The sequence below is a fragment of the Mastomys coucha genome, unplaced genomic scaffold (assembly GCF_008632895.1).
Source record: "Mastomys coucha isolate ucsf_1 unplaced genomic scaffold, UCSF_Mcou_1 pScaffold21, whole genome shotgun sequence".
Lineage (NCBI taxonomy): Eukaryota > Metazoa > Chordata > Mammalia > Rodentia > Muridae > Mastomys > Mastomys coucha.
Genome location: NW_022196904.1, coordinates 122,732,959 through 122,756,810, shown reverse-complemented (window position 1 = coordinate 122,756,810; position 23,852 = coordinate 122,732,959). Strand labels below are relative to the sequence as shown.

The window sequence follows — 23,852 nt, the reverse complement described above, 5'->3', positions numbered from 1 at the left end:
TGCAGCCCCAGAGTGGCAGGCAGCCATTAGCCGTGCCGAGGATTTCTAGAGGGGGCCCATGACATTGCTTTGCCTTCTGGTACCTTAGTATTGAGGATGTGACCCTGGTGGAGAATAAATAAAGGAAAAACAAGGAAAGGAGTTTAGTTTAGAATAGAATCTGATACATAGGTATGCCCAAAGTTTTTCTCCTTGTGGTGTCTACGCTAGGCCAGGCAGGTGAGTGAGCCCAGGAGTAGGAGATTAGGTCTGAGCTGGGACACAGAGAACATGTGGAAGGAGAATGGGGCTGCTTTGGTCCTGGTCCAGCAGTGTGGCTGATGTGAGAAAGGTCAGCTCCAGAGCAGGACTCAGGTTAGTTTTCTGAAAACTAAGAGATTGAAATGATCGGTTGCTACGAGGACTGTGCTGGATCCAGGAGGGTGCGAGACGTTTGCTGTGTTTCCAGCATCTTCTTTTCCTCACGTCTCAGGCTGGTTTTGGGACTTCTTCAGTTAGAATCTGGTGGTTAGAATTCTGCACACGCTTGGGGAACCTGAAGCAAGGAACACATGGCAAAGCCCTCTCTTGGGGCTTAGAAGGCTCTGCCCATTGTGACACGAGCTTCCATTCCATCTCCGTAGTGGTCTTTCTCCACCTCCCTGCCTGGGCAACGACTGAGAAGATCAGGGAAGTGGGTAGGGGAGCTCTGCCGATGTCACGAGCTCATGAGGTCACACACAGCTGAGAGAGCCAACCTCAGTACATTCAGCTCCTTGGAGAGAATGGCCAAAGGGAGGCGTTTCAACCCACCTTTAAACAAGGACGGAAGATGGGTAAGGAAGAATGCATTCCCGAAAGCTTCCTCATAAAATGTGGCCGTCGTTGAGGGCACAGATCTGAGCTGGATTCCCTTCTGCTGTCTATGGTAGCAGGGCCTTTGAAAAGACCCTGGGCCTTGGTCTCTTCCCCTGTTAAGAGGGAAGCTCCGTGTTCTTTTGAGGATTGAATGAATACACGTGAATCTGAGGGACGCAGGCCAAGCCAGTAATCTAAGTACTTGGGAGGCTGAGGCAGGAGGATTGAAAGCTCTAGGACATCCTGGGTTACTTGACAAGACACAGACTCAGAAAATAAAACTAAGAAAGAAAGAGGAAGGACAGAGAGAAAGAAGGGAGGCATGGGGTACAGAAGGGAGTAGAAATGTGGGAATGAAGAAAAAGAAGAGAGGAGAGGGAAGGAGAGAAGGCAGGAGGAAAAGCAAGAAGGCAAAGGGAAGAAAGGGGGAGGAAAGAAGTATAAGAGGGAAAGAAGGAAAATGCACGGTGCAGGGTGGGCCCTTGAGGATGCTTGCTGGGTAGCAACTGCTACCTGCTCTGCCTTGCCTATGTCTGCACACCTGCCTTCTAATACTAGATCCCTCACTATATGCTGAACTGTCTCTTCTTTCTAGATCATAAATTCCATGGGGCCTTTGCCATTTTTCCTCAGTGGTGTCCATCAGTACCTAGACTAGAATCCAGTGCAGAAGGTATAATAGTCTTTTTTTTTTTAAAGATATATTTATTTGTTTTATGTTCAGTCACACCAGAAAAGGGCATCAGATTCTCTTACAGATGGTTGTGAGCCTCTATGTGGTTGAACTCAGGACCTCTGGGAGAGCAGTCAGTGCTCTTAACCGCTGAGCCATCTCTTCAGCCCTGTTGAAGTATTCTTAAATTCCCAACAAATCCTGTCCAGTTCTTGTCCGCAGACTAGGAAATGGACAGAGCCCAGGAGTTGTTTACCTGATAGCCCAACAGTTGTTATCTGTTTCCATCATCTCTCAGACTCCTGGGCTCAAGTTATTCTCCTGTCAAGCCCCCTGTTTGTTGATATCACAGACAGCCCAGTCAGGAATTCTAGTGTCTTCTAGAAACATTTGCATCTTGGCCCAAGGACTTCTCACTTGCTCTTTAATATGCACAGTTCAGCCAGGCGGTGGTGGCGCACGCCTTTAATCCCAGCACTTGGGAGGTAGAGGCAGGCGGATTTCTGAATTCGAGGCCAGCCTGGTATACAGAGTTAGTTCCAGGACAGCCAGAGCTACACAGAGAAACCCGGTCTCGAAAAAAAACAAAAAACAACAAAAAAAAGAAAGATAATATTCACAGTTCACGTACTGTCAGTTTTCCATGTCCAGTTCCTACGACTTGTTCACAAAAAGGGAATCCCCCTGTCGTTTTCCACTCTCAAAATGAGAGGCAGAATCTGAGAAAAGGTTTGCGTTCAAAGCTTTAAGGCAATAATGTGGGGGTGGGGTGGGGCTGGCGTGGAGATTTGTGGGTGTTTTGCATGTGTGTGTGTGTGAGTAGTATATGAACATGTTTATGTGTGTGGACAGGTGTTGTGCGTGTGTGTTTGTGGGAGGACCCAAGGATGAAGTCAAGCATTGCCTCAGTAACTCTTTATCTTATACGTGGAGGTAGAGTCCTGAGTCTAGAGCTGACTGATTGGGTTAAACAGCCATCCTGCTCTGGCGACTCCATCTCTGCCTTTTGAGTGCTGGATGGTGGGATGACGCTCCAGCCTGGCTTCTATGTGGGTGTTGGGGATCTGGTCCTCAAGCTTTCGAGGCAAAAGCAAAGATCTTTACTTAATCAGTCATATCTCTAGCTCCCAAACTACTGAAATTTTTGTTTGTTTGTTTAAAAGAGAAAGGGAAGGGATGTTGAGAAATTTGGGTCTTTAGAATTTACAACACCAATTGCAGTCTCTTCGGTAATCAACCTTTAGACTAAGGCAAACAAGTTTTGTCAAATCTTGACTTTTTAAAATGTAAAATCAAATATACCAAAATTAGAGACCCGCTGTGAGACCAGCAGGATAATTCATTCCGAAGGACAAAGGTGAGCAGACTAGCCAGTCAGCACTTCCTAAGTATAGTATGTGTGTACCTCACATTCATGTACACACACACACATACACACACACACACAGAGTACACTTTATTTTATTCCATTAAGATCAAAAGTAACATGTAGAGAATATACAATAAAACGGAAAAGTCTAATAAAGCAAAATAAAATTTATGACGAGTATAAATATGTTAGAATAATATGCTGAGACTGGGAAACATTTTTGAATCTGAGTTCCCTTGGGGCCAAAGCCAAATGGGAAATAGTGTCAGCCACATTTAAATTTTTTCCTATTTTAATTAATTAATTTTTTTTGAGAAAGGGTTTTACATGTAACATGTAACCCTTGCTGGCCTGGAACTCACTTTATAGTCCAGGCTGCCTCAAACTCACAGAGATTTGTCTGCCTCTGCCTATCTCAGCCACATTCTTGTAATGGCTCATAGTGAGAAAACTGTGTTCCCCAGATAAAATACCTTCATGTTTCTGTCATCTAAATATCAGATAGGATGAACGCTTGACTGACTAAAAAGCTGACCCCAAGGCTGGACAGATAGCGTATTGGTACGGTATCCCCAAGGCTGGACAGATAGCGTATTGGTGTGGTATTTGCCTAGTACGTGCAGGGCCCTGGGTTTGGGCTCTGGTCACCAGCATGGTGGGATGTGGGGCAGACACAGATTTATGTTGTTCCTTAAATAGCAACAAAGTTCAGAAGCAGGCAGATCAGGGCTGGGACTCAGCGCCAGGGAGTTTTCAGAGTCCTGGGTTCTTTCCAGCCTTCTGTTCAGCCACTCTCATTGCAGGATTAGTCATTTCCACATTGTAGAGAATCTACATACACTCCAGGCAGGAAAACAAGGAGATCAAAGGATAACAATACTGAAGGTATCTGTCTTCTTTATCAGGAAAACAAGACTTTTCCCAGGGGCCTTGCCGGCTCATGGGTTCACATAGCCAATACAGCAGCTACATGGGAATATGCTTTGGGTTTTTTTTACACTTACATGAACTCAAGTTCTGTTATAATAGATAAAGTGAGAGTCCACAGATCGTGAGTAGACATTTCATGTCCTCCTCCAGACCCAGGCCCAGCAGGGCAGCCTGGTCCTCAGGAGTGAGAAGGAGAGACGCTGTCCATCCACACCCTTAGCCAAACTTCAGCCTCTGGCAAAAGTCATTTCTGCTGTCGGCACCTAAGAGCATAAAAAGAATAGTGCTGATCCCGAGGTTTCCAGGAGGAACTTCAGATGAGTTGGGTAAATTAAAGAAGATGTTGGCTGTGAGTCAGCTGCAGCCCATCTGCGAGGACAGTAATTGTCCCATTAGAGGTGACAGTCATTTTGCAGTTGACCTTGCTGGTTGTAATCTGGCTGTTGCTGGGCAGGAAAGGCTTTTTTCCCCCCCTACTTACTTTCATTTTCCTATTTAATATTTCAGTCGCTGAGTGATGGAAGGCAGCAGAAATCTCGCCACCAACTAGTTAAAAAGCTGTATTTCACGGTTACACTATCTAACAGAAGGGTTTATTTCACAGCTATCATGCTATAGCCATTAAATATATATTTTAAAATAGTGAAATTAAAATGCTAGAGCCATATTTTTTAACAGCGATTTAGTCCACAGACTTGCAGAATACGAATGAACTCAAGTCAGTTGTGGGCTGAAGTGAGCCATCTTTCCCACTATCAGAGCAGCTGCTCCACCAGCCTTTTCCAAGAGGCTTGCAACTTAATTGAATGAAGGGAAAACAGAGAGAATACTTGGAACCCGACTGCACTTTTTGTATTCATCTTTAAGAGTGACTGTTCAGGGACCAGCAGGTAAAGGCGGTGGCCATGCAAGCTGACAAGTCCAGTTCAATCCCTGGACTCCTGCCAAGGTTGAAGAAGACTACCAACTTCACAGAGTTGTTCTCTGACCTCTACATGCATGCACTTTACATATGCACATCATGCACACACATGCACACAGTACTAATAAGTAAACAATTACAATTATTTAGGGCCTTAAGTGATAGCTCAGTCAGCAAAGTGTTTGCCTCGTAAGAATGAAGGCCCACATTTGTTTCCCAGATCCCACATAAACAAATGGGTTTGGGAGTGCCTATCTGTAGCCAAGCGCTGGGAAGATGGAGACAGGCATGTTCTTGAGACTTACTGACCAGCCAGCCTATCCTTACTTGGCAGGCCCTGGGTCCCAGTGAGAGATTCTCCCTCAGAAATCAAGATGACAGCTCCTGAGGAATGATACCCGTGGTTGACCTGTTGCCTAAAGATGAACATCACCTGAACAATAATTGTTTGATAATGCTTTAAAATTTAATACAAAGCTTCTTAAAAGTATATGTAAGTTGGTTGAGAATGTTCTAGTATATGTTAGTAAGGAAAGCAAGGTATAGACCATGGGCAGTGTAGCCTGTTTCCCTTCATATAAAATGCATGAGGGCTCAGTCAATGTTGTGATCTGGGGTGGTAGTGTAGGCAACAAGGAGGGAGGAAGAGGGCAACAAAAAGTTTGTGGCAAATAAAAAGACATTTAGTGTTCAGAAGTGATATCGATTATACCAGGTGGCCACATGTCATTTCTAAAATTATAAATAGATTTTAATTCTTATAACATCTGTATGATACAAATGTGTGCCAACTACTTATATGTAGAGTTATATATCCACATTAGGATGTTATGTTAGTCTTCAAGAGCTAAGGGTGGGGTAAAGATTTTGGGAGAATGTTATCCCTTCTACTGAGGATTGAACCTATGCTAGGCAAAACTCTCCACCATTGAAGTATTGCTTATTTACTTTTTTTATTTTGACCCAGTCTTACTGAGTTGCCCAGGCAGGCCTTGAACTTGTGATCTTCCGATCTCAACCTCCTGGGTTATAGGCTTGAGCCACTAGAGTTGGCTGTTTCCCTACATTTTTTTTTAACCTATATATTACACATCTTATCAGGAACAAACTCATGGGGGTCCCATGGGCAGTTCCTTACATTTCCACAGGAGGGTTTGCACACATGGAGGCTGGTGGGTTTGCCTGGTGGATCTGTTGTCCTTGGTCTCATCCTTCTTCTGAGCCCATGGTAGCCACTGAGACACACGTGGCAGTATTTTTATCATACTGTGTTCTTGTAAGTTACATATTGTTTTGTGTGTACAGATTATTTTCCCACATCCGCGCTGTTGGGCTATACATCTGCGAGTCTCAAATTCCAATACAGGAAAGGAGGAGGGTCACAGGCGCCTGGGAGGTTGAATGGAATTTAGGAATGTGTAAGCTGATAGGACTTTATAGATTAGGTAGGGAGCTACTGGCAGGCACTCAGGCACACATTAGTACATACTGGCCACAAACAGTCAAAGTGGCACATGAGCTTACAGACAAAAATACACAGGCAGCCTTTGGAAAAAGGCAAAGATTCTGGCCTTTGACATCATGGCCCATTTAGACAGAACCCGCATAAAAACATGACCCTCTGTCAGGCAGAGTTTTATGATGGATCACATATCTGATCCCTCTTGGGGTTCCCAGGTCATCCAGTGTCACTCATTTTGTATTGACTCACAGTCCTCTGAAGTCTGGTGTCAGTCATACCTTAGCTGATTCATACCAGGTATCATGCCATGATCAGCCCCATGATTTCTAAACATAAAACTGACCCTTATGACCTTGTTCTCAATAACACTTCATTGTGTTTTTTTTTCCTTCTGTCCACTCCGTCAAGTCCTATGTGTCTTTTAGCTTCTTCATGGCTGGAGATAGCACCTATGAAGGACATAGGATTTATTACACAACCTCCCAACTTTACTACTTAGCACACTCTTGCACAGATGCCAATCAAAAGTTACATGAATGTACAGTTATATCTTAACTTGGGAGAAGAGAGAGATAATTACGGAGTTAAGCAATATCTTTATACTTCAAAAGGGAAGAGATGGGTGGGGAGATGGTTTAGTTGGTAAAACACTTGCCTTGAAAGTAGAAGGACATGACTTTGATCCCCAGAAGACACATACAAAGCTGGGAGTGGTGGCTGGCACACCATTGTAATCCCAGTGGTAGTGAGATGGAAGCAGGGACAGGAAGACCCCTGAGAGCTTGTTGGCCAGTTAGTCTAGCATGCTTGGCAACCTCAAAAGCTGAGAGTAGATCCAGTCCTTAGAACATGGGCTGGATGCTAGGCTCCTGTACCAGGGCTCCCCAGCCAGAGGAAGACCTCAGACCACATGGTTCTGTCATCTCTTTGCTAGATTGTGAAATCATTTCCAGGCTCCTAAGACCTTGAAAAAGAAGAGGCCCCTGTGGCTTGAAATGTTCGTTTGGAAGGAATACTTCAAAGTTACATGGGGTTTTTACCATTCCCCAAGGATTCAAGAAGTGCCCAAACCGTGTTTTAACCACGTTGCAGAGGAAGCCTGCGTTTGGCACCTAGATTCAGCTGTATCTGGTTCTAATCAAGATGCATGTTGTGTTTCCAGTTCACTCAGATTGGTCTGATGGAGAAGTTACCAGAATCCACCACACATACTTCCCTGAAAGAAATCCACTGTCCACACTTGTCTGAGCAGGTGGAGAGGAGGCTGCCACCGATCTACAAAACCCGAGAGAAGGTGACATGAGTATGGGGCCCAGATAAAGGATCTCAGGGCTCTCTGAGGAAGTGCCATTTTGGTCAGACAGCTAATCCATTTGCCCATATGCCATACCCAGGTTCCCAGTGATAGACCCATATCCTCTCCAGCTACTGCTCCCTCCTGGTCCAGACAATGAGCTGGAATTCTCCACAGGAATCTTTAGTCATTAATAGCCACGGTGGTCTGCCTCCCTCGCCAGCTCCTGAGCAGCTCCCCCAGGCTTATGGTGTGAAGGAGGCAGAATGGTTTTAATATCAATATCAACCGCACTCACTGCGGGCCTTGATGCAGGCTCCAGGCTTCTGGGAACCCAGCCTCAGGGCTTCTAGGATCAGGCCAGGTTTCCAGGATTTGGTTTCTGCCATCCTTATTAGTCAGATAAGAGGTTGGCCCCCATGCTATCGAAGGTCCTTGCCAGCATTTGGCTCTGTGCATATATGCAGTTTTGCATCCTTGCTCCCAAAGACATTTTTGAAAGAGATGCTTTTTTCAGAGATTTGGTAATAGGATTGTTTGGAAGCCCCGCCCGTGCCTGAGCCCATATCCTGTGCTGTTCACTCCATGCGGGTGGTAGACTTCATTGGCCTCACTGAGAGTTTCCTTTGTCCCGTGCCTCTCTCCCTTCCCTATCGCTGTGCCCCAGTGCTGAGGGCATCTTGCAGTTCTAACTTGTGCTTTTCATCTCTCTCCTCACTCTTCCCCAGCAAGCGGCAAATAAAAACTTCCCTTTCTCTGCGCATGACAACCGCCACAGTTTCCAGAACTCTGGATACTATTTTGACTCTGTGAGTACTTCCTTGCAAACTAGTTAGGCTTCGGGTATAGCTCAGTGGTAGGGCACCTGCCGCGCCTGTGAGAGGTCCAGCAGCCCATCACTGGCACAGCAAGCAGGAGACCGGTAGAATGGGCAGCATTATCTTGATTTCTATGCTGCACAGATTATGAAGACACACGTGTTTTTATCAAGCCTGGAGCAATGTCAAAACAACCTGGCATCTTCCACAAGACTCAGAGACAGTCACAAAACAAGACCCACCTCTTGAAACTCTCAGAGTTGGGTGGGGTTTTTCAAGCCGGCACCAGGCTTCTGCCTTCATACGCATGGGCCATGGTTACAAAAGCGTCCTCTCCCAAATTGTGTCTTGTGAGCTGCCTGGAGTTGTCTCTCTACGGGTGCTGAGTTCCCTGACACTAGAAAGCTTAAGTTTTGACAGTACTTGTTAACAGTTTAATATAGCATTGGATGTAGAAATATAACACAAGCCCCAACTACAATTTTCAAATTTCTTGTAGCAACAGGAACATTTAAAAATCAGGTAAAATTAATAAAACAGATGGTCTACTTTAAAAGTTTCAACTTTTATGGTGCTATGAAAGTGACACTCAGCAAAACTTCACACTTTGAATTTCACTCTTTTCTTGGGCTATTGCCAGGTATAAAGTATTTTGTATCTTCGTTTCTTGTGAGGATGTCATTGGTGTTGGGTCACAGCTTTCAGCTAGCCACACAAGATGCCATTAGACATATTTAGCACTCTATAGTGTAGCATGCTGCCAAGCGAGGTCAGGTGGACCAGAAAGATCTTTCTTCTTTAAAAAAAAAATTAAATTGCATTTTTAATTTTTTGAGAATTTCATACAAGTATGTAATGTGTTTTGGTCAAACCTACCCCATCCCCTTCTCTTTAATTCCTCTCCTATCCCTGTGGCCACTGCCCTAACCCCATCTTCATGTGCTCTGTTTTAAACCCACAAAGGCCACTTCTGATACACTTTCAACTAGAATATTTTCAGTTTCCATTGGTTTGTTTGATCATAAGTCCATAGGCATTTGTATATTTTATTTAACACAATATTTCCTCTGGATTATCAATTCATCATGTAATACATGTAATAGAGCAATTCACATACAATTATGTTTTAACAAATTCTTAAGCTTTAAAGCAATTTAATTTTTACATTTAGTCTGTGTGTGTGTGCACACGCATGTGTAAGCACATGTGTAGGCATGGGTGAAGGTCAGAAGACAACTAGCAGGCATTGGTTCTCTCCTTCCATCATGTAGGCTCTGGGGATGGAACTTAGATCTTCAGGCCCAGTGACAAGAACTTTTACCTGTTGAGGAGTCTCATTGACTCCATAAAAATTATTAACCAGTTATTTTACCCTTTCCTTTTCAAATTAAGCCTTTTAAAACTAAGATTTCTGTGTTACTAATCTCAGTTTACACTGCTCAAATTTAAGTGCGCTGTAACTAGTGGTCTGGGCTTCTATACTGGATGTTACAGCTTAGTGTACCTTAGGCAGAAGCGGCTATGTCAGGTAAGTTTCAAGAACACTCATCAAACTTGAAAGCCCATATGATAAAGGTGCTGTTAGCAACATCCTTTCTTTATTAAACCATGACTGTGCTCCAGTGCTTCATACGATCTTGTTTAAGCCCCATAGCACTCCTATGGGCTAATTACTCTTATCTTTTGTTTTGTTTTGTTTTGTTTTGTGTTTTTGTTTGTTTGTTTGTTTGTTTTTGTTTTGGGTTTTTTTTTTTGAGACAGGGTTCTCTGCATAGCCTTGGCTACCCTGGAACTCACCCTGTAGACCAGGCTGGCCTTGAACTCAGAAATCAGCCTGCCTCTGCCTCTCAAATGCTTGAATTAAAGGTGTAAAGGCCCAGCTACTTTTATCCTTGATTTAGAAATGAGCCCAGAGAAACCTTTCCCTCTACACAACTGTGTTCCAAGTAAACCTGAATAACTTAACCTAAAAATCTTCTCTCCTTTGGCAGAGTATTGAATAGAGACTCAGAGCACCCACCCCACCCTTGCCAAGAGGGTGGCTTAGTGTTTTGTTTTTTTTTTAATAATAAAATGTTTATTTTTCTCTGGATATGAATATTTTGCCTTGCATGCATGTCTGTGGGCCACATCACCACTTGTATACCTGGTGCTCATGGAGGTCAGAAGGAGTTGGATACTCTGGAATTGGAGTTAGAGATGACTGTGAGCCACCACATGGGTTCTAGGAACCAATGTAGGTCCTCTTCAAGAGCAACAAGTGCTCTTTAACTGCTGAGCCAGTTCTCTAGCCCCCTTAATATGTTTTCTAGATTGCTACCGTAACATAAGTCTATCAAAAGCCAAATAAGGGGTTTGAGATGTCTCAGTGGGTGCTTATTGCTGGGCCTGAAGACTTGAATTTGATCTGTGGGATCCATATGGTGGAAAAAGAACAAGCTCTCACAAGTTGTCCTCTGACCTACACAGCACACATGAGCTCTCTCTCTCTCTCTCTCTCTCTCTCTCTCTCTCTCTCTCTCTCTCTCACACACACACACACACACACACACACACACACGCACACACACAGACACACACACACACTCACATACACAAGTAAATAAGTAAGCAAACATTTTTAAAAAGTCAACACAGGTTTATATAAACTTGCAAATAAAATTTCCATCCATATTTCCATCTTTCTCACTTTACCCTGGTGATTAACTGCTTATCAGGGTCTAGTGCGCAGACACACCTAAGTGTGTATCTTATTAATGACACAAGCATCTTAGGTGAGGGACCCTCTAGCAAGGTTATAAAGGTTTCTCACATTTCTCTGTGTTCTAGAATAGCTTACATAACCTTAACATTTGGATTTTCAGTTTATGACAGTTTGATAGAATTTGCCTACTGCACAGGAGGCCCTGGCTAAGTAATTTTGTCCACGAAACCACTTAGGTTTGATACTTTTTTTTTTTTTTTTTTTTTTTTTTTTTTTTTTTTTTAGAATAAGCTTTTTGAATATTGACTTGACTATTAATCTTGTCTATTCAACTTCCAAAATTTCTGCTTCTTATTGCATGGAGTTTAATGATGCTTGACTAAAATTTATCTCATCCATTTCAAACTTGATGGTATAATGTCAAAGCATCCTTACTTGTCTATTCTTTAAAATCGCTTCAGTTGACTGTTGAATTCAAATACTTGTAATTTTTGTTAATAAGATTATTAAGACTGCAAATATTCTTGAGTTGTTTTGGCTGTCAGGGAGATGTTATTATTTAGACCTAATTAATAATTCTAATATTGTTCTGTTAGCTGAACAGAGTTAGCTCTCTGAAGGTATTGCTTTTTTGGGGGGGAAATCTGCAGGGGATAGTTTTTATATTCAGAGGGTTGTACCTTGTTAACACACTTCTTAAACATTTACATTTGAAGGTAACTATTAGGAAAATATCATGTCAGAATGAGCAAATAAAAGAACAAGTAACATTTTAGGCAAACACATCATTAAAATCGGTATTAATCAGGCCTAATTAAGGTCTCATTAGTATTTGCCTCCAAATAGTCTTTATTTAATTTTTAATTTCCCTTTTAACTGTGAGCTATTTGGAAGATTCCTTGAATTTCTGATGTGGCTAGAACTTGTTAGGTTACGAATTTGTTGCTAATATCTGATTTTGATGTTCCATTAATTTTATGGCGGGTGCTCTGTGATTTTGACTTTTTGAGTGATAGAGATTATTTTTGCATGTGACTAATTTTAAAGTGTCTCATTAGTGATAAAAAGATTATATAGTCCCTCATTTAATTGCGAAATTATTGACTGAGGACTGCTAATTATGTTGTAAAATATTTCTTACTCTTTGCCTTGCTCTGTTATTTTCTGCTTCTGAGAGTTACTCTTAAATGTCAACACTTTTTGGGTTTTGCCTTAAATTGTTTGGTATCATGTCTTGTTGCATAAAGGTTCATGATTGCTTTATTTTTTATCTCGATGGCTTTGCCACTTTCCACTGGGAGTGCTCCTCAGCCTCTGTGCTGCTTTTAGCCATGCAACATGTTGTACTACGAAGTGTTGCTCCTTCATCTTCATGAATTAAAAATATATTTTTACTAATTCTCTGAGCACTTCATAAACACATACAATGTATTTTGATTATAGTCACCCCATTTTAAAAAAAATAACCCACCAAGGCTTGTATACCCACACCCAAGGGAGCATCCATTGGTGTTTTTTTTTTTTTTTTTTTAAACTTTCCATGGGACATACCCATTAAGAAAACAGACTCTCCCTCTCTCAGAAGTCATCAATTCTTTATAGCTCCTCAGCAAGGGGTTGGGGCTACCGAGTCCTTCCCTATTCCATGCTAGACCTTTGCTTGGCTTCATCTTGTCCAGGTCTTGTACAGGCAGCCACAGCAGCTGTAAGTTCCTGATAGTCCTGTCTGGTTCTGAACACAGTTTCCTCTGGTCTTCCCTGACCTCTGGCTCTCACAATCTTTCTGCTTTCTCTTCCACAACTGGGCCAGAGTCTTGGTGTGTGTGGCGGGGTTGATACAGATATCTCATTTGTGCCTTCATGAACTTTAGTCATTTTGCTTTGGGTTTATCTTCCATTATAGGCAGGGTGCCTCCCAATTTAAAAAGAAAAACAATACCCAAGAGTCACTGTTTCTCTGCATAGCATTTTGAGCCATTCACATTATTATGGCAGTTTGGCTTTATGCCTGCCCCTCACTTTATTCTGTGTATCTGCCATGTTTTTTTCTTTCTTTTTTCCTTCCTTCTTTCCTCTCTTCCCACATTGTCCTATCGGTTTCATATTCTATTTGCATATTTTGATTTCTACTGACTTTTTACAAATAGTTAACTTCCAGTACAAATCTTTATAATGTATGCTAACAAGGCACTTCTTTCTGGATAATAAAAAACAAAAAGCTCCAAACAAATACTGTAGAATTCCCTAGGACAAAGGGGCCTTCCTGAGTGCCTTTCCTCTGTTCTCTTCTTCCTGGGGATAGGGTGGTGGCCCTGGCTGGCTTCTCCCCTTCTCTGGATGAGCCCTACAGGGGCTTCCATCTGCATGCAGTTCAGCAACTGGTTCTGGTTTCTCTGGTCTGGTTAAAATCCTGCAACTTCCCTCCAGTCTCCCTTTTCCTCTCTCCCTCCCTCCCCTTCTGCCCCTCCCTTTTCCTTTCCCTGTCCAAGCACTCCCCCCACTCCTACCCCGCCCCTCCCCGAACCTCCCCCTGCAACCCCCTGCTCTCTGTTCCTCCCTCTTAAGTTTCTGTGTTCAGCACCTATTTTGACTTGTTTCTGGCCACTTCCCTTGCATGTCTTTCCTATATTGTTTATATAATTTTTATTTCTTTTTATTTTGCTGGAGCATCTTCAGGTAACTTCCCAAAAAGGATGTAATGTGACCAGTATCTTCTTTGACCCTCCAGAGCCTCCCTCCCTCTTTATTTCCTGCCCTAGCCTCATAGGCTGGTCTATACAGACTGTACATCAGGAGCCATGACACTGTGCCTAGACATTTCCCCACACTCTACCTACATTTACAATATGTGAATGCAGTCATTCCTGGATATCTGTGGGGATTGGTTCTAGGATCCCTGTTGATGTCAAAATCAGCAGATGCTTGTCTCTTATAGACAATGACATAGCATTCACACATTTTTCCATGCAAACCCTCTAGTCTACTTATATAGTGTAATGCAGTATAAATAGTCTTAATATTGTTTGGGACTAATGCTAATGAAAGTCTATACATGTTCAGTTCAGATGTGATTAGAGTAGTTTTGGTGCACACACACACACACACACACACACACATACACACACACTATTTTCCATCACCAGTTAGTTGGATTTGGGGTGGTTGAAGTAGGGTGGCAGATGCCAGGTGTGGTACTTTGTAGACTCTCAGCCTGATTCAAGCATCCCACTCCAGGGCCCTTGTTGATGGGTCCTTGGAGCAGGCAGCCTCATTGTATTGGTTCAGAACCTGTGTAACCAGTGTCTGTCTCTTTTCAGTCCTTTGTGCCAACATCCACTTTCTTAGTTTCCAGCCCATTGTGATGAATCAAACATTCAATTCAGAATATGGACTGATTCTCAGGTTTGCATGTAAGGTTCTGTTAACAAGCAAGCCTGTGGGCAGAGACCAGAGGTCCCGTTTCCTTTGGGAGACAACAGGGTTGGAAAAGAATTCAGCCTGCTAGTTCTTCAGAGGCAGCCACTAATATTGCAACCCTGGGAATTGAGGATACTTAACAGGTTATATCCAGCTGGGCTTCGTCTGGTCTTACCTTTATTGTCCTAAAAGTACAGTCCTCTTGGTGGCAAGGAAGCTGAGAATAGTGACAGGGCACTGCCAGGATTGACTGGCAGTCATTGACTTTTGTTTGATATTCAACAAGTTAGCTTTTCTAATGGTTATCTTATCTATGCATTTAAATACGCCCATGTCATTAGTTGATTTCCTTGAAATCCTCAGAACTGTGTAACCTTGTATATCTCTCTCTTAATCTTGTTCCTCTTCCCAGGGCTTGGGGCGCAAGAAGTTCTCCCCAGATCAAAAGCAACACATTTCTAGAAATTTCAATCTCTGGGCCTGTGACTACACCCCATCCAATGTTGATGGTCTTTCAAATAACCAAACATCCTATGTACCTAAGAAAACTGTGGTGATCTCAACTTTCCGACGCTTTCCAAGATGTTACGACGAGAAGTGGAGTGACTGCATGTTTGCTTACAACCAAAACCGTGCAAAGTTTTTGGGAGACCAGCCAAATGAAGAGCTTGCTGTTGACCCAAAGGTTGTCTCTCCCCAGGCTTGTACAGGATCCCTAAACCTTCCAGAGGCTCTTGAAAAGGTTGGCAATGTTATCCCATCAGGCATTCATAAAGACTCTGATCCAACACCACCCCATAACCACTGAAATGCTTTTGTGATTTTCATAAGGTTGAAAACATTCAAATTCTTAGGAAGGTATGTGAAGCTATATGCATGTGTAAATAGGCTGCTAAGATTGTCACATTAACCTTTGGCGTTGTTTAAAAATTTTGTACTTCATATATGATTAAATCTTCATTTTGAATTTCCAAACAATACAGAGGTGGCAAAAAGTTATCTTGATTCTGTTTCATCTTCAGCCCTATGATGTCCGGGAGAAGGATTGCTCCCTGTTGTAGAGTAATTTCATTTAAACTTTATGTGTGCATGTGCATGAGTGTGTGTGTGTGTGTGTGTGTTTCTTGAGGTTTTACGGTAACAGGTTTCTACATGCCATTTTCAAAGGTCTTTGGTGTTATCCTTCCCCACACTCCCTCCTCATCCTGTCTTTCCATCCCCCACCCAACCTCATCCTTCCTGCTCCACTCTACCCCATCCCGCCTTCTTACCATCTGTAATCTATCCCCTCTCCCTCGAAATTCCCCCATGTCTCCATAGCATCCACATATGAGAGACAACATGCCATGTTTGTCTTTCTGGGTCTGGGTTTTGGTGATTCTTTTTATTTTTAAAAGTCGAACTTTTAAATTAGCTATGGCCAGGAAGAGGCCGGTGATTTCTGTATACAAATATTATATTTGATCCCTCAGCTGCACTTCTAATAAAATAATTTAAAGAAATAAAAATTAAGTTTTAGTATTTTTCCATTTGCTTCCTCCTTCTTTGTCTACAAAAACAATTCAATCATTTGGGAAAGTTGTGACTTGGTATCATTTCGGACACATTGCTTTGTGTACGTTTAATTAGGTGTAGGTTTGTATAATTGTGGCCCAGAGAGTGGCACTATTAGGAGGTATGGCCTTGTTGGAGTAGGTGTGTCACTGTGGGCGTGTGCCTTAATACTGCCTGGAAGCCAGTTTTCTCCCAGCAGCCTTCAGATGAAGATGTAGAACTCTCAGGCTGGGATTCTGCCATGTTCCCACCTTGATGATAATGGACTAAACCTCTGAACCTGTAAGCCAGGCCTAATTAAATGTCCTTCATAAGAGTTGCCTTAGATATAGTATCTGTTCACAGCAGTAAAAACCTAACTAAGACAGTCTATATTTTTTATTTTTATTTATTTATTTATTTTTGGTTTTTCAAGACCGGGTTTCTTTGTGTAGCCCTGGCTGTCCTGGAACTCAGTCTGTGGACCAGGCTGGCCTTGAACTAAGAAATCTGCCTGCCTCTGCCTCCCAAGTGCTGGGATTAAAGGTTTGTGCCACCACTGCCCAGCTGACAGTCTATTTTTAACATTAACATTGGTAATATTTTAATTTTATTTCTAAGTTTATACTGGTTGCTGCTAATATGGCACCCAGAATCACAGCTTTTATTGTATGGTTCATGTGGTTAAATTTTATATTTACTTAATTGAGCATAATCTCTGATGGTCTTAGTTTTTTATTTTTCTCTAAAGCATTTTTGAGTACATGTATGTTGATTTTTCTAAGAAAATAAGGATAAATATGACCAGAACAACACTGTTCCTTAGACTCTGGCGGTAGTCCTCCCCTAGCGGGGTGGGCTTTATACTGGCTTTGTATGTTTCTTTCCCCAGGTCTATGTATAGATTTTCTCACATTCTTTCTCTATCTCTTAGTAATACTATAGTAGACACCATCTGCACTTGTTTCTTGTTGCTCTCCTATAAAATACACGTATAATTTCCAAGTATTTTCTTATCAGTATTACAATGTACTTACTCTATTTGTGTGTGTATATGTTGTATGTGTGGCGGTTGTATGCGAATGCGTGTAGCACCAGAAGTTGATGCCAGACATCTTCCTTGGTTACTCTCCACTTGAATTACCAAGACACTTTCTCTCCCTGGCTTTTATTTATGGATGGAGTGTTTAATGCTGCCTGATACTAAGGCTAATGGCTAATGTTTTGCTAGTCCCCTCCCCTCACTGTGCTTTCTCTCAGGTGAAGCAAAACACATTTTGACTCTTGTTTATGTTCCTGGCTGTGGGGGTTGGGGATCATTGTGAGCTGTGTGAATGTTCTCACTGACTATATGAGCACAGGGACAGGATTAGGTGGCGGTTATAATAGATAGGACAGATAGCTCTGGGTGTGGCTACCAATCACACAGGGAGAAAGAGCTCCCAGTTTATCTACTAAAACGTTCCTGGGATCCTACTCTGACCCCCAATCCAAGTACCCACACAGTTCATGCACTTCAGCAATGACTGATCCATTTCAGCACTTAGCAGAGAGAGTGATGGAGACCAGACATGGCAGAGGACCTCTATGAGAAACCTCATCAAGTGCCCTTGGTCCAACCTCTCCCCAAATTCACTACATGAATGCCTAAGTTTACCCATTTTTAGCGGACCTGACCTGGGTTCTGTCTGCTTCTTTGCCTTAGAAAATCCAGGTACTTTTGTTGTGGTAATAATCTGTTAGACATGTTATCAATAGATCTTAGAAACATTCTCCCTGAAGCCAACGGGCTTGTAATAGAAGAGAAAATGAAGGAACTTTCTTAATGTGTAGGTCAGTGTAATTGGATGCTACACTGGGGCAGCCACCTACTTACTGCCTCCCACACTGTAGGAAATGCAGGGCTAAGCACATTTCATGTTCACAAAGCAGAATCTTAACAAATGGGTTCAAAGAAACAAAAGGGACCAGCGGACCCCATTTTATGCATCATAAACGGGTAATGTGACAATGTCCTCTGTTTCTGCTGAGGGTGCCTTGCAAGCACACTCCCTAGTTCTCAGTTTCAAGGGGAAACTGGTTTTGTTGCAGCTCACTGCCTAGAACATGGTGATGACACTAGAGCTTCCTTTGATGTCTAGTCCTGCTTCTTGGGGCACTCATCTGATGCAGATACAATCCCTGGATGCTTGAAAATCTTAGGCTTGCACTATACTTAATTCCAAGTTCATGTCCAATAAACACACCCATACATGTGCATGCACATGCACATGCACACGCACATGCACTTTACTAAAAAGTGTTCAGAACCAAACCTACAATTGTTTGGTGTTTAATGAATGTAGGGTATGTTATCATCTGTGGAAATGCTCCTGAAAGCTACTCTTCCCTCACTTAATTCTCTCCTGTGTAAAACAAATGACACCATCTAATTAGCCACAATTCTTAATGTAGTGAACCAAGAACAAGAGGGTACTGGACTTTAAGGGAAGGTGGAACTGAGGATTCCAAATACAATCCACTCTAGACAGATAAGAACCTCCCCTAAATTGGCACCATGCTAGTGAGTTGCTGTAGCTGGCTCTTGGTTTTAGTAGGTCCTTTTGGGTGGAGGAATAAACACGCAGTCGGTTGCAGAAGCCCCTACTTACTAGTCAATTACACGCAGGTGTTCATAGAGTTCTTCTACCTTAATGGATTAGCCTTAGAGTCGTGCTGTGCTGGAAATCACTTAGGTACTAAGGTAACCAACGGCTCAGCAATCCCTTTCTGGAGAGATGCTGCCTGGTACTTGTTCTAGAACAAGACTAGGAAGCTCCCATTACTCAGGTGCATGTAGCAGGCATATGCATCACCATTGAGTCTCATATGTGCAAAAATAGGGTCTGGAGATCCTTGGGAAGCACAGACAAAGGGACAGAGTGGTGGTTTTCTATATGGAATACACTCGTAAATGCTTTTCACTCTTGAACAGAGATATACAATCCTCTGTGGTTCATTTTGACATTTACAATTGTGTTGTAAAGATTATTTTTGTGGCTTCCTTTTTCACACATGTTTCTACGTGTGGTATATGTGCATGTTTAGATATGTGTATATGCATGTGGGTACATTGCACACATGTGACCATGAATGTGTCTCTGTGTGTTATAGGTACAGGTTCAGATAGGTATGTGTACATGTGTAAGCATACATGTGGAGACTAGAACTAAGAAAGGCCAGAGGTTCACTTCAGGTGTTTTCCTCTGTGGCTCTCCACCTTATGTTTTAAGGCAGAGTTCTGCATGAAGAAGCTGCTCATTGTTTTGGCTAGGCTGATTGGCCAATGAGCTCTCTGGATCCATTGTCCTTGCCTGACCCCCACAGTACTACTGTTATAGAAGAAGAACCCTGCCATGCCCAGCTTTTTTAAAATGTAGGTTTGGGGGATTTAAACCAGGTCCTCATGTTTGTGCTTAAAGCTTCCCCAGCCCCTGCTTAGTGGTTTCTTATTTAGAGCATCTTGGGGCTTCCTTTGACCAAAGGCTTCTTGCTGGGTGTGGCCTTGCTCAGTGTCTGTGACTAAGGCTGATATGACAGTGTTCTAGGAGCAATCTTCACATGTAGGCTAACCCAAATCACAGCTCCCAGAGTGGAAGACATGTCACTGCTGCCTCAAGGGTCAGGAGGAGTAGACATTCACCCAATTCAACAACCTCCCCACCTACATAATGGGTCCATGTGAGGACTTCTAGGGAGAAAGATGGGTGTGGGAAGGAATGGTAAGCTAAAAATAGGCTCCCCATATGTTCTGCTGAGTTCAGGGAAAGATCCGTGCTGTTATGGTAACACCCTAAGAACATCATATAACAAGCAAGAATAATCAATATATTCCTTTGGGTCCTTGGAGGCTGCCCATCATCTTTGGTTGGAAATGACAGTGGGGACTAAGGGTTTTGGAAGACCCCTTTGGGCTCTGCCATGAGATTTGAGGCTTGCAGGTCCTTCCAGCTCTGCCTTTGGTTGAAACAGACCCACACTTCACAAACACACGGGAGTAGTCACTGCGCTCATCCTGGTGCTGTTTGAGGATAGAAAGTGCTGGGTAAGTGTGAAATGCGGAGTAGTGCCTTCACGAGAACCCATCAAAACAAACGAAAACATCTTGTTTAACACCCCACATTTCAGCAAACATGTTCCCAGCATACCAAAATAATTCCCCCCAAAATATTAAACAACAAATCAGGCCCCTGCCAGAGCCTGACTCACCAAATAAACGTAACGAAGAGAGCTGACTCACAGCCTTCACTGAGGCTGTCTGAAAGCGCTGAATTAACCACAGCGTGTAATTTCTACAGAGGAACGGGAATTACCTCATTATTCTGTCTCCTAATCAAAGTCAAACAGATCCGCAAGTTCTGGAGTCAGGTAACACAGGCACAAAAGTGCGGGTCCTGCCCTTGTCCTGTCTCCTCTTCAAGCTCAAGTAAGTGCCATCCCTCTGCTCCCCCAGGCACTGATCTCACAGCACCAGCAGCAAAAAAAAGGAAGAGCAACTCCATCCATCACTCACATGGAGTCCATTCATGTACAGGATCATAGACGATGCCTATGGCAGAAACAGCTTTCTCTAGAGGAGAAGGCAGTTATTCCTTTGGCTAGAAAAGAAGCCACCATTATGTAGTGTTACAGCGTCTTCTGATGGCTAGAACCTTTCCTGAGATCTCATGACTGACATCAGCTGGAGTACCCAATCCTCCTCCAGCAAATATTGATGAGGTTCCAAAAGAGTAGCAGAAAGTCCCTCCCCTCCCCCCGCACCCGTGTAATCCCACAGGAGACATATCTCCTTTCCTTTCAGGACTAGCTAGCCATGGTGGTACATGCTGGTGACTACAGTGCTTGGAGGTTAGGAATTCCATGTCATCCTTGGATTCATAGCAAGTTTGAGGCCAGCCTGGGCTTCACGAGACTCACTCTGTCTTAAACAAACAAACCCCCAAACAAGATAGTTTACAGCACCAAATACCTGGAAACTTCTCAGTCTTTTAAGGAAGTATTTGGCTTTCCATCAATCAAGAGTTGGATATCTTTGACTAATTAAAAACAGTTCAGATCAAAGCAGCTGAATGCGAGCTGATTTAGAGCTTAGTTTCTTATCACTATCCCTTCCCACTCACAATCCCACCATGCACTCAGCCCCCTCTTGAATATTCACCCATCCTCTTTGAGGTCCACCATAGAACCATGCCATGTGTATAAATGCTCATGCATTTAAGCATTTGGTGACGATTTTAAAATTACTTTTATTTAAACATTTTTTCACAAAATATATTTTGGTCACATTTCCCTTCCTCTAACTCCTTTAGATCTATCCCATCTCCTTACCTAACTTCATGCTCTCTCTCAAAGCAAAACAGGAAAAACATCAAAAACAAAAGAGAAATGAAACAGACAAATTAAAAAAAAAAAGCTAGTAAGACAAAAACAAAAGCCCAAACTAAATACCGGCCCCCCCACACACACACACACTGAGTCCTTTTGTGTGGGCCTGGGGCATGAGGCCTACCTACTCAGGAGTATGGTTGATACATTCAGGGACACACTCACTCCGTTAGGGAAACTGATTTTCCCTTCCCAAGCAAGTGTCAATTGCATGTAACTTTAGCTTCCTGGTTAAGGATGGGACTAGTGACTGGATTTTGAAACTTTACTGAGTTTAGCACTGCTCTGGCCTCTGTACTACAAGGGTGAGCAACAACAGACTTCATCCAGACCAGATGTTCTGTCAAGGAGATGTAGCTGCCCCTGCCAAGAGCCAAGACTTGAAGCTAAGGATGCTGCATCAGTGAGGATCAGGTGAGGATGCTTTGAAAGGTCATAATTATAATTTTATTAAGCTGTGATCAGGGAGAGAAGATAAATGTCATAGCAATGTGTTTAATATTGGATACATATTATATTACAGGATGATTATGAATTTGTGTTTTATGTGTACGTTCAGATTTGGTTATGTATGAGAGAGAAAGTTGAGTTTAATTTTTTATCTGCTGGATAAGGAATTGATTTTAATTCTTTCTCTGCTAATTAAAGGAAAATTAGAAAAACAAGCTACTTACTAAGGCACTAAATACATTTTGATTACTTATGGATATAAGCAGTTGTGCTGGCTTCATTTATTTATTTACTGAAAGCCTAATGATAGGTAAAATGAAGAATTAATAGTGTAGTAGAGAGGGATAATAGAATTATTCAGCAGACAGAATGAGGTCTGTTTTCCCACCTTGCAGCCGGAAACACAAAGCATTCGGGCTTGGCAGTCCTTGGTAGCATGTGGCCCTTGCTTGAGTGGAACAAACTGCAGGGAAATTGGAGGGGCTAGGTGGGAACAGCAGGTGGGGGCTCCAGGTGAGAGCTTCAGGTGGGGGCTTCAGGTGAGGGTTTCAGGTGGGTGCTTCAGGTGGGTGCTTCAGGTGGGGGCTTCAGGTGAGGGCCTCAGGTGCAGGCTTCAGGTGAGTTCAGTTCAGTGCACCTGAAGGAGGCTTGAGAGCATGCCAGCATGCAGCTGGGTGTGGTGGCTCTGATGGTTAACCCTTATGGTTAAGAGTTACCAGAGACACATCTTCGGGTGTGTCATGTTTCCAGACCACCCTAGATGTGGGTGTCACCATCTCATAGCTGCAAGGCTATGAGGCCTGAAGAGGAAGGAGAAAGAGAACTGAATGTCAGTATTCATCACTGTGCTTCTTACTGAGGATGCTGTGTGACCAGTTGTTCACATTCAAACCACGTCAACATGGGGGGTTGGGACAGGATGGGATGTTAAGAGAGGGGAGGGACTTGGCATCAGGTGGAACCCTGAGGAGTCTGAAGGAGGCCCAGCAGCAGTGGGTCTAGATTTGTAGAGGATTTGAGGTCCTCTGGGATCTTAACTGGGCTTGGCAGATTAATAAAGGGGCTGGGGAAAACGACAAAAACATCCCAGAAGGAAAATGGAAATGGAGATGTGAGCAGGACAAGGCTGGAGGCAAGGTTATTTTCTCTGAGGTTTATTTTTAATTATAATGTAAGGGGATGTCCGTATGTGGGTGACCAAGGAGGCCTGGAGAGGACCTCAGATCCCTTGGAGATGGAGTTATAAGCAGTTATGAGGTACCCGATGTAGGTACTGGGAGACAAACTTAAGTCCTTTGGAAATGCAGCAAGTGTTCTTAACAACTGAGCCAGCTCAGTCCCAAGTGAATGGGGGTAGAGGGCTAAGACCAATGAAACTGACTGTTTCTCAAGTATCCTGAGGAGCCAACCTAGTATTCACTAGTGCCTGGGTCCCACTAGATCAGCCTAGGGAGATTCTGAAGATGGGGATGCCTCAGTCTTTTATATAGAAAGCTCCCCAGGTAACCCCAGGGTCAGCCAGGATGGTAGGAAAACGAGATCCAAAAGAAATGAAATCAGGAACAACAAAACAAACAAAACAAAACACAAAAACAAACAACAACAACAAAAAACCAAAACGATCCCCCCCCCCCCCCCCCCCCCCCCGCCCTGTCCCCAAACCAAACTCCACTCTCATGCTTGTGGCAGCAGTAGAAATTAGGGAAACAAAGGCTGCCTAGACAGGGCTGAATAGGTAGATGTGGTGACCCATGGTTGTTCACGCTGTACAACCTCAGAGAGGGAGGAACTATGGTGACACAGAAGCCTGGGGGGTGTCGGGGAGACTCTGAGGACATGAGCTAAGTGCAATAAGAAGACTCAGAAAAATAGACGCTTCCACGTATTTAAAAATAGTCAAATTCATAAAGCCAAATGTGGTTAAAATGGTAGCCCGCATCCAGCCCACCACAGGGCTAGGCCCGCTCATGGAGGCGGACACAGGAAGTTTGACTGTGTGAACCCCACGCCGCAGGGCAG

The 23,852-nt window shown here is 43.2% G+C and overlaps 1 protein-coding gene across 3 annotated transcripts; it reads left to right on the top strand.

The window, feature by feature from the left end:
• Positions 1-582: 582 nt before the first annotated feature.
• On the top strand, positions 583-15,421 carry Tex36 (testis expressed 36). 3 transcript variants are annotated; one of them, XM_031388616.1, is made up of 5 exons: positions 587-815; positions 1,433-1,510; positions 7,356-7,487; positions 8,216-8,296; positions 14,839-15,421. In XM_031388616.1, the coding sequence occupies exons 3-5, from the start codon at positions 7,374-7,376 to the stop codon at positions 15,232-15,234; spliced, it is 591 nt and encodes a 196-aa protein (XP_031244476.1). In that variant the 5' UTR covers positions 587-815; positions 1,433-1,510; positions 7,356-7,373; the 3' UTR covers positions 15,235-15,421. The 3 variants fall into 3 exon arrangements, with proteins under 3 accessions (XP_031244474.1, XP_031244476.1, XP_031244475.1); XM_031388614.1 differs by lacking the exon at positions 1,433-1,510 and having other exon boundaries at positions 583-815; XM_031388615.1 differs by lacking the exons at positions 587-815; positions 1,433-1,510 and adding an exon at positions 5,079-5,224.
• The last annotated feature ends 8,431 nt before the right edge of the window (positions 15,422-23,852 follow it).

Coding starts and splice junctions, on each gene's coding strand:
- Tex36 (XM_031388614.1), top strand. CDS start 708: ATGAGGTCACACACAGCTGAGAGAGCCAACCTCAGTACATTCAGCTCC. Junction 816..7,355: donor TAAACAAGGACGGAAGATGG/GTAAGGAAGAAT, acceptor TTGTGTTTCCAG/TTCACTCAGATTGGTCTGAT. Junction 8,297..14,838: donor CTGGATACTATTTTGACTCT/GTGAGTACTTCC, acceptor TCCTCTTCCCAG/GGCTTGGGGCGCAAGAAGTT.